The sequence below is a fragment of the Lampetra fluviatilis genome, chromosome 50 (assembly GCF_964198595.1).
Source record: "Lampetra fluviatilis chromosome 50, kcLamFluv1.1, whole genome shotgun sequence".
In the NCBI taxonomy this organism is placed as follows: Eukaryota; Metazoa; Chordata; class Hyperoartia; order Petromyzontiformes; family Petromyzontidae; genus Lampetra; species Lampetra fluviatilis.
The window spans coordinates 6,355,651-6,368,171 of NC_136324.1; the positions used below are offsets into that span (position 1 = coordinate 6,355,651).

The 12,521-nt window shown below is 57.5% G+C and overlaps 1 protein-coding gene across 1 annotated transcript; it reads right to left on the reverse strand.

Moving 5' to 3' along the window:
* Positions 1 to 253: 253 nt before the first annotated feature.
* Positions 254 to 12,171, reverse strand: BCKDHB (branched chain keto acid dehydrogenase E1 subunit beta). Its single transcript, XM_078878317.1, has 10 exons — positions 11,936 to 12,171; positions 8,870 to 8,947; positions 8,301 to 8,369; positions 7,231 to 7,364; positions 6,615 to 6,770; positions 5,509 to 5,617; positions 4,818 to 4,915; positions 4,576 to 4,686; positions 4,011 to 4,097; positions 254 to 431 (listed from the first exon to the last, which is right to left on the reverse strand). Exons 1-10 carry the CDS (start codon positions 12,084 to 12,086, stop codon positions 291 to 293), a joined length of 1,134 nt encoding a protein of 377 aa, XP_078734443.1. The 5' UTR covers positions 12,087 to 12,171; the 3' UTR covers positions 254 to 290.
* Between the last annotated feature and the right edge of the window lie 350 nt (positions 12,172 to 12,521).

Here is a 12,521-nt window from a genome sequence, read left to right on the forward strand (position 1 = left end):
ATATTTAAGATGTTTTGTCGGTTTTCCTTCCCCCCGCAAGAAGTCACCCCCCTCCTAACACTGCTCAGAGCAATGATAAATTAAAATTGTTCAACCTGCACCACGGAGGCCTCGGAATCCAGCCTCCTGCTTTGCGTGACCGTTGAGCGCAGTGTGAAAGGGTCGGACTTAGGCGGGCGAGACGCCCCCCCACCCCCGCACCCCCCCCCCCCCCACGATCCTGAGAACAGCGGAGATCCGAGGGCTTTGCCCCGACCCCCCCCCCTCCACCCCTCCCGCATCCCGGTCGCTCAATAGGCCATGAGCTTGCGGACTCCTTCGAAGCAGCGCCACTTGTCGGGGATGTAGAAGACCTCGTGGATGTGGGAGAAGGGCGTGTCGAAGCCACACACGCGGTGCACGGGCGCCTCCATGTTCAGGAAGCATTGCTCCTGCACACGAGCGCACTCGCGAGCAGAGACACGCACACGCACGTACAGACAAGCACGCAGAGACACGCACACGCACGCAGAGACATGCACACGCAAGCAGAGACACGCACACACACGCAGAGACACGCACACACACGCAGAGACACGCACACACACGCAGAGACATGCACACGCAAGCAGAGACACGCACACACACGCAGAGACACGCACACACACGCACGCAGAGACACGCAATGACACGCGCACACACATACACACAAGCAGAGACACGCACACACACATGCGCAGACAAGCACACGCACACGTTCACAAACGCAGACACGTACACACGTACGCACGTGTATGCACGCACACACAAAGAAAAGACAAAGATCCCCCATATAGCATGAACAGACTGTTGGCGCAAGAGCTGGTAGCGAGTAGCACCTCTAATAGCCGGCACGGCACATGAAGGGGCGGATAGACAGCTCCACGCCCGACCGCCTTTGTCTTCCTTGTGGCGATGCTGACTACACCGCACCAGGTACTCATTTAAGACCGAGTCGACCTGGAGGAGGCCGAGGACCCGTTCAAATAATCGTCACCGGTGTTTGTGGCCGTGAGCGGGAATCGAACTCGGGTCGCCGGGTTCGTAGCGCAGCGCGCTGACCGCTGACCGCTGACCGCTACCGGCTCCCTCCGCACAGCAGCCGCCAGTCGGTGATGTCACCGCGCACGCTCGTGCCGCGTGCGCGGTGATGTCACCGCGCACGCTCGTGCCGCGTGCGCGGTGATGTCACCGCGCACGCTCGTGCCGCGTGCCTTCACGTTTTCCCCAGCGCTTAGCAAACAACCAGGGCGCTCAGTAAAACGACACGGGAGTTAATCTAGCATGAAGACAATTGGTCACCCTTGTTGAAAACGGAACTTTTAGCTTCAACGTCCATCCTTGGGTGGTAGCAAACACACGACTTGCAGAATATTTATTTACAGTGGAGAAATCCGATGAGCTGTAAAGCTCTTTGTCACAGATGTTCAGACTCTGTGGTCACCCGTCGGAGGCCTAGAGTGGCGTAGTGGTGAACATCTCCTCCTTAAGAGTGGAGAGGGGGTGGAGGAGGGAGGATGAGGGGGGGGGGAGGGGGGGGAGAAGGTGGGGGTCACCCCCCCACCCCACCCATCTCGTGCTGGCGGGAGCCGCCTAACTCGATACGGCGCCAAATATTCCAAAAGCAGCACAGACGGGCATCAGCGATAATTGTGCTTCCACAACAATAATTATGGCAAATCGCCTGATGGAGCCGGTTGCAATCACCCAGAGAAACGTGGTAGTCAAATCGTAAATGCCGTCGGTTTACTCTCCAACACACCGGTGTGCTGAAGCAGTAACTAATTGCCACGTTTTGTTGACGTGGCCAACCTCGACTAACTGGTTGTGTCGGGTGGCGGTGGGTTAACGACGCGTTTACGTTCACGCGATCTAACCCCCCAAAAAAATACCTCTATTGTTTACAAATTCCCCATGAACGGAATGAGCGTGTCACGATCTCGCACGGCCTCGTGTGCTGCCCGCGTCGTCCCTTTGACCGCATCCTGCTGGGCCCAAGGGGACCACGTGCCACTTCCTCGTCAGCTACCAACGGCGCCCATTCCCCGGCCACGTCCGCTTCCTCCGCCAAGGACTCCCCCCCCCCCGCTCCCAACGGCGACTTTCGCGTCTCTCGTCGATCGCTCGCCGCCCGCGTTGCTTTCACTCTCAGCGTTAATGCGCGCTCTCGGTGAACGGCAGGCCGGGTCACTCTGGTGGGCTTCGTCATGGCCGTTGTCGGACACACTGAGCCAGCAAAGATTGGGATCTTGGGTTTGAGCGCTGGGTCTGGGTGTCTCAGGCGGTTCACAATGTCCATGGCATACACGCAAAGCCAGGACAACTCAGGTCCTGGGTTTGAGCCCTGGGTCTGGGTGTCTCTCTGTCTCTCAGGGGGTTCATAATGGCCGTGTCAGACACACTGAGCTAGGACAGCTGAGGACCTGGGTCTGGGTGTCTCTCTGTCTCTGAGGGGGTTCATAATGGCCGTGTCAGACACACTGCGCCCCCCAACAACTCCTCCTCATCACAACGACGCGACCGCCACAGCAAGCGCTGGCTGCCGTACTGATCACTTGGGGACTCGTTAAGTAGCTATACCACGTGAACAAACGTGACTTAAAGTTCAACTAACTATGACAACATTTAGGTTACTTTAGGGATTTGGGGGGTTGGGGGGGACGGGACAAAGTTTTACGTTTTCGAAAACTATTTTGTTTCTAACCCAGTTAAATTCCTGTCCAGTAAGATCCACCTTCTGCTCGATAAAGCAGGTTTTTAATTAACACTATAGCGTTAATTATTAATAAGTAAGCCAGCACACACACACACACCGATTCCATAGACAAAGATCCCCGTATAGCCTGAATAGACTGTAGGGGCAAGTGCTGTTAAGCGAGCACCTATGAAGGCCGGCACGGCACACGAGGGGGTGGGTGGCCAACACCACGCCCGGCCGCCTTTGTCTCCCCAGTGGTGATGTTTACACACCGCACCAGATACTGATTTAAGGCCGAGTCGACCTAGGGGTGGGCGAGGCCTAGGAATGCTTCGGACGTCAGTCGCCACTGCTGCCATCCCTAGGTAGGAATCGAATCCGGGTCGCCGGCCCTTGGCACCGCAGTTCGCGAACCGCTGTGCCACCGTTCCCCCCGCACCATCGTTAGAATCGCCCGCCAACTCAGCGCATCCGAGCTAAAATAAAACACCGTGTTAACGCTTTTAAAATTAAAATAACACCGTTTCTGAGCGAGGTGGATGTTAACGCGTGTGACTCAATCTCATTCACAGTTAACTTATTAACGGCGGTTCGTGAGCTCACCCCCCACCTCCCCCCTCGCCCCCCCCCCCCCAGCCCCTCCCCCCCCACAACTATCATCTCACTCCACGCACTCCCTACCTCTTCCACGCGTACATCCCTCCACTCCCATCCACGCACTCCCCTACCTATCCCCTCTCATCTCAGCAGCGGTCATCCTACAGGGAGACGGGTCCCCACCACGGGAACGTGGAATGTCCGGCACAGGCTCAGGAAGGTCCGGCGGTGCGCTGTGGTCCGCGCGGTAGCTGCTGTCGATCGCGGTGCGGCTCTGCCACCTCGTGGTCACCACCAAGGTATGCGGAATTTCTTCCGTGTGTGTGTGTGTACGTGGAATATGAACATGTACGCGTGTAGAAATTCTTGAACATGCATCTGGAACACCTGTGTGGAGCTTTATACAATACAGGTTCCGCTCGCTCTATGCGGGTCGGGTTTCCGGTCCCGCGCTGTGGTCTATGGGTCTCTCTATGCAACTCCGTGGATCTCTACGCAGCTCCGTGCGTGTCTGTGATCCCCCAGTGACTGCCGCCACTGTGACGGAGCTGCTCGTCTCAACGGGGGGGGGGGGGGGCCTTTGTCAGCTAATGTAACGAAGCCCGAGTCCAGCGACGATGTCGCCGCTCGTCACCGCGGAGGGACGTGGGGATGGCGTGGGGGGGGAGGGGGGGGGGGCACGGGTGGCACCGCTCACCTGCACCGTGGTGGCGATCTCCGCCGCGAATCCGCTGGTGTATGGAGCCTCGTGCGCCACGAGCAGCCGGCCCGTCTTCACCACGGACTGCGGGGACACGCGGCGCGCCCTCACCACACCGTGCCGCCGTCGCTACCGCTCGCCCGCTACCGTGAGGGCTGGCAAGCAGCATCTCTCAAATTCTCACCGCCGCCACCACCAACGCCACCGCGACCACCACCACCACCAACGCCATCAGGCTGGGGGTCTGCCCCTTAATCGCGACGTTTCACACGTGTCAAACGCACGGCGCTGTTGTTCAATCCACTGGCGGATGACAGGACCTCCCATGCCGATGCCGCTCGCGAGGCTGGTTTGACCATACTTCACCACGCTGCCCGATGCGTTGGTGACGGCAGGCAGGCGGACGCGGGAGCGTAGCAGTCGAGCGCAACGGACTCTGCCGCTCTGCTGCCAAGCACGCGGCCGACCAGCGGCAGCCTGCGGCAAGCGGTCCGTCCGCTGCGGTTACCCACCGCTTAGCTCGGTGCGTCCCCCCCCCCCCCGTCTCAGCGAGGTCCCCTACCTTGCACACGGTGGCCATGTCCCAGGGCAGGATGGTCTGCAGGTCGATGAGTTCACACGACACGCCGAGCTTCTCCTGGGCCAGGGCGGCCACCTCCCGCAGCACGTGAACCTGCACGACGACGCACGGGTCACCCCCGGGACTACGCGCTCACGCACGCACGCGGCGCTGTGCTGAAGGCGGTGACGGCGCGTCGTTCCTCGCGGGGCGACACGCCCGCTTCTCCTGCACGCCCCGCTCACCTGCGTGCCCCAGCCGAGCAGCGTGATGTCGCTGCCCTCCTGCAGCACCTCGGCCTGGGACAGCGGCAGCTCGTAGTGCCCCACCGGCACCTGCTCCACTGCCCACGGCAACAACAACAACAACATCACCAAAGACAAAGACACAGATCCCCTGTATAGGCAACGATTCCGCTGGCGGGTTGCTGCTGGGAGAAGGGGTACAAGCGCCTGCAGGTCCCTGTTGGTACAGATGATGGTGGTGACGGAGCTGGTGATGTGGGGGGGGGGGGTGATGTTATTCATTCATTTAGAAAAGCCTCATTGAGCCTCAAGACTCGTTCTCAGGAGGGTCCTGCATTGTGGCGTTTGACCAATTCCTTTCGGAATTATTAATATATATACAAAGACAAAGATCCCCCGGGTAGCCTTAACAGACTGTTGGGGCCAGCAACGGCACACGAGGTGAGTGGGTGGGTGGTGAGCTCCACGCATGGCAAATCTTTGTCTCTCTAGCGGCGATGTTAATGCACACCGCACCTGTTCTTTAAAACGAATTTCTTGTATTTAGTTTGTTGCCCCTCACCCGCACCTCCGATGACACTCGCTCTACGTGGCTTACAAGTACGGGGAGGGGGGTGGGGAGGGATGGGGGGCGTGGTGAGCCTCCGTGTCTCTCTCTCTCTCTCACTCTCCCGGGAACCGGGCCACTCACCTGCGGCTCGGTACAGAACCTTCGGCTCAAAGAAGATGCACGGGTTCTGGTCGTTGATGCAGGACAGCAGCAGCCCCTTGGCTTGAATGGGCCCCCTCGGAATAACCACCTGTAGAAGACAACGACAAAGATCCCCTGTATAGCCTTACCAGACTTTTGGGCCAATTACTGTTAGCGAGTAGCACCTATTAATGCAGGCAGGGCACACGAGGGGGTGGTTGGCCAGCACCACACCCCGCCACCTTTGTCTTCCTAGGGCCGATGTTCTACACACCGCATCGGGTCCTCGTATGAGGCCGAGTCAACCTAGGGCAGGCCCGTGACCGGTTTGGATAATCGTCACTGGTGTTGGCCGTGAGCGGGATTCGAACTGTGAACAGGTAGCCGAGGAATCTGAGAGCAGGATTGGCAACTGAGAGGGTGTGCAGCCTCGTGGACGTGTAGCTGAGAGGGCAGCCGAGTGGGCGTGTAGCTGAGAGGGCAGCCGAGTGGGCGTGTAGCTGAGAGGGCAGCATCGTGGACGTGTAGCTGAGAGGGCAGCCGAGTGGGCGTGTAGCTGAGAGGGCAGCATCGTGGACGTGTAGCCGAGAGGGTAGCCGAGTGGGTGTGTAGCTGGGAGGGCAGCCGAGTGGGTGTATCGCTGAGAGGGTAGCCGAGTGGGTAGGCGGGTGGGTGGGCATGCAGCCAAGTGGGCGTGTAGCTGAGAGGGCAGCCGAGTGGGTGTGCATCCCAGAGGATAGCCTGGTGTGCAGGTGGGCATGCAGCTGAGAGGGTAGCCGAGTGGGTGTGTCTCTGAGAGGATAGCCGAGTGGGTAGGCGGGTGGATGGTCATGCAGCCAAGTGGGCGTGCAACCGAGAGGGTAGCCGAGTGGGTGTGTAGCTGGGAGGGCAGCCAAGTTGGTGTGCATCCGAGAGGGTAGGCTGGGGTGCAGGTGCAGCCGAGAGTGTAGCCGAGTGGGTGTGTAGCTGAGAGGTTAGTCAGTGGGTAGGCGTGCGGGTGGGCATGTACCCAAGTGGGCGTGCAGCCGAGAGGGCGTGCAGCCGAGTGCACGTGTAGCTGAGAGGGCAGCCGAGCGGATAGGTGTGCGGGTGGGTGTGCGGGCGACCTTGATCCCGGGCACGTGAGCGAAGAAGGCCTCGGGGCTCTGCGAGTGGTAGAGCGCGCCGTGGCCCACGCACCCCCACGGCGCACGCACCGTGAGCCCCCCGCAGTTGAACATGTTCCCCGAGCGGTAGCGGTACTTGGCGGCCTCGTTCACGATCTTCGGCGGGGGGTGCGGGGAGGGCGGGGGGGTAAATCAATCATCGCCGTAGTCGTCGTCATCATCGCTCACATCCCTCTCAACACTGCCGTCATCCGTTTACATCGTCGCCAATCGGAGGCAGGCGGATTGTTGCATCGCGTGACCGTGAGAGATGCCCCAACTCCGGCAGGCTCCCATTCATCTCTTTGGCCACCAGGCCTGCCCCCACGCTCGTTACACTACTGGCCGGATCTCGTGCATGCGCCACCACCACGACAACCCCCCCCCCCCCCCCCATATAGCCTTAACAGACTGTTGGGACAAGTGCTGTTAGCGAGCAGCGCCTATGAAGGCCGGCACGGCAAACGAGGGGGTGGGTGGCCGACACCACGCTCGGCCACCCACCGCAACAACAACCGCCATTCGCCACGAACACACGCGCGCACACAAATGCTGCGAGAGCCGTGCCCATGCTCGCCTGGTCAAACGCCGGGTAGATGTAGTCGGCAAACTGGATTTCAGCGATGGCGGTAGCTCCGGTGACGGCCATGCCAATGGCGAAGCCCACGATGCCTTGCTCACACAGCGGCGTGTTGAAGACGCGGTCCTTGCCTGCAAAGCGCCGCGAAGACTTCATACAAAATATATAAACTCTTTTATTGAAATAGACTCAACGCTTCGCTCAGTGACACTGTGTTTGTGGCCTTGAAAGAAGAAATCTTCATATAAGAGGCGACGTTTCGGGCAATGGCCCTATTTCGAAGTACGTGATTTTTTTTTCTGTGTTATGAAGAAGGGCCATTGGCCGAAACGTCATTTATTTATATATCGTTTTCATCATTTAAGGCCACACAGTGTTATTGAGGAATGTGTTGTGTTCAACAGTCGGCTGAACCACGTCACGGCCGATTTCTGTCGCTCGGCTGGTGCTCTTGTTAGCTGTGCTTGTGCACCACTGCCAACGCAGGAGCGCCGAATATTTATTTCTGTATCGAAATATTCCACCTGGAGGATCTCTTGAGCGGGAGCGTCTAAGTGATGACGCGCGTACGACTCCAAGAGTGGTGGGGCGGGATCAGGGTTTTGGTCGGGGTTGAGGGCGGGGTCAGGGTCGAGGGTGGGGTTGGAGGTGGGGTCGAGGGTGGAGTCAGGGTTGAGGGTGGGGTCGAGGGTGGGGTTGGGGGTGTAGTCGAGGGTGGGGTCGGGGTTGGGGTCGAGGGCGTGGTCAGTGTTGGGGGTGGGTCGAGGGTGGGGTCGGGGTTAGGGGTGGGGTTGGCGGTGTGGTCGAGGGTGGGGTCGAGGGCGGGGTCGAGGGCGGGGTCAAGGTTTGGGGTGGGGTCGAGGGTGGGGTCAGGGTTTGGGGTGGGGTCGAGGGCGGGGTCAGGGTTGGGAGCGGGGTCGAGGGCGGGGTTGGCGGTGGGGTTGAGGGCGGGGTCAGGGTTGGCGGTGGGGTTGAGGGCGGGGTCAGGGTTGAGGGCAGGGTCAAGAGCAGGGTTGGGGGCAGAGTCCAGGGCAGCAGCGGAGTTGGGGGCGGGGCCAAACCCTCACCGTATTTGTCGAGAAGCCCGACTGTGCAGCGGAACACTCCTCCAAACGAGACGTCCTCTCCAAACACCACTGGGAGCACGGACAAAGACAAAGTTCCTCCGCATCGTCTGAACAGACTCTTGGGGAAAGTGCTGTTGGCCAGTAGCGTCTATGAAGGCCAACACGGCACTCGAAGGGGGTGGGTGGCCAGCACCGCGCCCGGCCGCCTTCGTCTACCGAGTAGTGATGATGTTCACACACCGCACCAGGTACTCATTTAAGGCTGAGTCGATCTAGGGGGGCTTGGGAGCAATTCAGCTAATCGCAACTGGTGTTGGCCGTGAGCGGGAATCGCTGGGCTCATAGTGCAGCCCTCTGCCACCGTTCTCCCACGACATGAGACAAAAGTTGCATGGCAAATGGTATTTAGGGTTTAACATAACTCCCAAAATCCACAGAAATAGGTTCACAAACCTACTTGCCACAGTGGCATCTCGTGGCTGCGAGGGGGTGCGCCACCAGCAAGCCCAGGGCTGCACAACCCCACCTGGAAACCTACTTGCTGCCCTGCACCGCTGCGGAGTGCTTACCGGCAGATGCGTCGTTGGCAAGAGAGTCATCGATGGCACTGTTTATGGATTGGAAAAGATTCATCTTCTGAGTTTCTCCTGCAAAACAGAGGTAAATAAAGTGAGAGACACAGGTGGCAAGGAATGCATGGTGCCATCACATCGCAGTTGTTCCGTGCCAGCGTGTGGGTTTCGCAGTGGCGAGATGTTAACTCCCTCGCCTGGTATACAGGAGGTCGTGGGTTAGATCCTTACCCCGAAGCCTGTATATTTGGATGTCTCTCCCCCCATGGTCGCGTGGATTTTTCTCCGGGCCCTCCGGTTTTTCCCTCCACATTTGTAAACATGCGTTTAGAGTATTTGGCTGCTATAAGTATCCACGTGACATGCCACTTCGTTGAGCAATCATTTGTTATCGCCAGGTCACTTCTAAAAAAGAGCTATATAGCTCAGCGGGTCTTACCTGGTAAAATAAAAAAATAGATTGGTTTAGTTTTGTAGTTTATACATCATCCTGACCTCTGCACCGATCGAGCAGAGAGCATCTGGTAAAGGGAAAAAGGGGCGGCCGTAGCTGCTGGAAATGTTTACACAGAGAAGCGAGCCTGTGGCTGGCAGCGATGGAAACAAACATGGCACGCGGTCAATTTGTCCCGTCAAGGTCAGCAGCCCATCGTGAAATGCAGCAGAAAAATAAAAATACCACGCGGGCGGTTTCACATAGTTGGACGCACGGTTCGTACAAGTTAAAGACACCAGCAACCGTTAGCATGATCTCGAAGAGGATGTTTACTGGGGAAACCAATTAGCGTCGTGATGCAGATACAAATCGTATACGAATAGGTTTTACCCTTTCTGACAATGAAACAGAGACTATAATGCTCTGATACGTGCATCGCCTTTATACTGTTCGCATTTTGGCGTTCTTGGTCTAACACTGATTGAGACTAGGCCCGAAAGAAGGCTGTCTCTGGTGTGGACCAATCAGTTTCAAAGGCAATGCATCATCATATACTACCAGAGCAAGTTTTTGGTTTGCAAGGTCACCACAAGTAAGTTTGGTTAATGCAGACATGATTCCTTGCAAAAGGTTTCTGTTTGGTGTTTGAACATCTTAACACAGCTGTTTTATTGCCAGAAAGGGGAAAACCTATTCTTAGAATTGGCTACAAATGCGTTTGTTCACCTTTTCTGATACGGGAGAAACGCTCGCGAAATACCGTACTGAAAAGTGACTTTTTCACCGATGCTGGGACAGTGATGGGGCGAACGATTTTATTTATTTTTCCAAACCAGTGGCCTACTCCATAAACCAGCCATGTTTACTAAAACTATGATTACCTTCAAAATGACACCCACGTGTATTGCATTTCTTTACTGTAGTTGACCGTGACGTTAACTCGCTTGTGCACATGCCGACAGAGGGGGCACATTTCACGAGCCACGCGCACGTGACTGTCCATCCGTTCCTCCCAGCCAGCCAGAAAAACTTGTATCCTTAAATACAGCCCCCTGTCTCTCTCCACCTTCCTCTTGCCTTCTCTGTACCGTATAACACAACGTATGTCGATGTCTCGCTCTGTCCGTTTCTCAATTCCTCTCTCTCCGCTGCACCTCACCCACTTCCCCTCGCCCGATCTCCCGAAAACGGTGCTCTTGAATGCAAGGCCCGCGGGCCACTGACGGTCCCTGGGTTGGCCTTTAGTGCGGCCCCTGACGCACTCCATTATCCTGCTGCTGTCAAAACCCCCTAATGGTTTCACATCTGTGGCAGGCCCTCACACTGACGACGCCTATCCTGTCAACCCCTTATCAGCGCCCTACCTGATTACAGACCAATTCAGACCTTACTGGTCACCCCGTGCCCTTATAAATCTCAACGTTCATCCTACAAAGTCCCATCACGAGGGAGAGAAACACAAAGATAGTTTTTTTTGCCCGTGTTTAAACGGCTGTATGCCGTACGCACCTGCAAACGCAATTCCCCTGTACAAGAATCCAGTGTTTAAGCGTATGGGTTCAGGGGTATGGATGATGTCATCTCGGTGAAAGTGTGGGCCTCCCCCCCCCGCTTCGAAAAATGAGTGAAGAACACTGGAATACAGTGCCTGATTAAGCTCATGCAGGGACTACAGCATATGTTATAACGGGGCCCTAAATTAAAAAAAGCACGTAAATATTAAAGCACACATTTTTTTACTTGCATAGTAAAGTAATTGTATTTACTAATTTGCTATACAGCCAGATAATACGACAAATCGCTAACCTTAAACGCCCAGTCGTTCATAAAAGTTGAAGGCAGTATAGTACTATAGTAATAGAGCAAGTGCAGAATCACTGAACCGGAATTGATAGCTTGAAGGCATTTAGCGCGGGGCACTTTAAAGTGCGGGGCCCGTAGCTACATATCTGCTACTTTTGCTACTGGGATAATCCGGCACTGCAGTCTGTGACAGTGTCGCTTACATCAGCCTCGATACCAGATACTCATCCGTCTCATCGCCTATCGACTTGAAGCGTTTTGACGCAGCGAAGGTTACGTGACGTCAAAGCGCCCCCAACCACCACCCCCGCCCGCAATTAAAAAGATCTCGATGACGTCACAACGCACCTGTCAACCCGTGCCGCGCCGTGACGTCACGCCGCCGCTAACCTTTCGAGTCGAAGGAGAGTTGCGGGGTGCGTGGGGGGGGTCGTGGGGGGGGGTTCGTGGGGGGGAGGGTGCGTGGGGGGGGTTCGTGGGGGGGGGGTTCGTGGGGGGGGAGGGTGCGTAGGGGGAGGGTGCGTGGGGAGGGTGCGTGGGGGGGGGTGCGTGGGGGGGTGCGTGGGGGGGTGCGTGGGGGGGGTTCGTGGGGGAGGGTGCGTGGGGAGGGTGCGTGGGGGGGGGGGGTGCGTGGGGGGGGGTTCGTGGGGGAGGGTGCGTGGGGAGGGTGCGTGGGGGGGGGGGCGTGGGAGGGGGGTTCGTGGGGGGGGGGGGGTTCGTGGGGGGGGGTGCAGCAACAACAGCGCCCGCCCGCGTTTGCTCCACAGCGCAGCAGCGAGACGCGACACCTAGACCCCCCCCCCCCGAACCCGCCGTGCGCTCACCGTACTGCGTGGGCGCAGGGTCCGCCACGAACGTGAAGTGAGCGGCGCCTCTGCGCGACCCGCACGAGGCCGAGACGACGGCGGCGGCCCCGCGGCGCGTAGCCCCGCAGAGACTCGCCGATGACCGCAACGCGAACGCCAGAGCCGCCATCGTTTCGCGACTCCAACTCGCCCGCGTCGATTTTCTGAGTGACCCCACCTACCAAGCCCCTCTCGTCGATTCCTTCGTTGCCACGCGAGCGAGGGGAGGGAGGGATCGATCCACGATTACGAGGCTCGAATCCGCTGGGATCGATTTGGTCTTCCGGTGTAGATGTGGGCGTGTTTTTTTTGATTGGTCGTCGTGCCACGCGTTCTTGGAAGAGGTGCTCGCGCTCACCGATGGAATCTTTCTCGCGGAGGAATCCGATGAGCGGTGAAGCTCTTTTTGACACATCATGTCCACTAAGGGGCGGTATCAGAAACTTACAACACACGATATGCGTGCAAAAGTAAATAAATCATCCACTATACAGGTTTTTTTGTGGAGTTAGATCGCGTAAATATATACATAATATTTCAAAACAAATAAAGCTAAATTATGTTT

Bases quoted from the DNA above. Each gene is read 5' to 3' on its own strand.
- BCKDHB (XM_078878317.1), bottom strand. From the start codon at position 12,086: ATGGCGGCTCTGGCGTTCGCGTTGCGGTCATCGGCGAGTCTCTGCGGG. The intron at 6,771-7,230 runs GCGAGCATGGGC...CCCCCGCCGAAG, and splicing joins TCTACCCGGCGTTTGACCAG to ATCGTGAACGAGGCCGCCAA. The intron at 432-4,010 runs GTGAGCGGTGCC...GCTCGTGTGCAG, and splicing joins AGATCGCCACCACGGTGCAG to GAGCAATGCTTCCTGAACAT.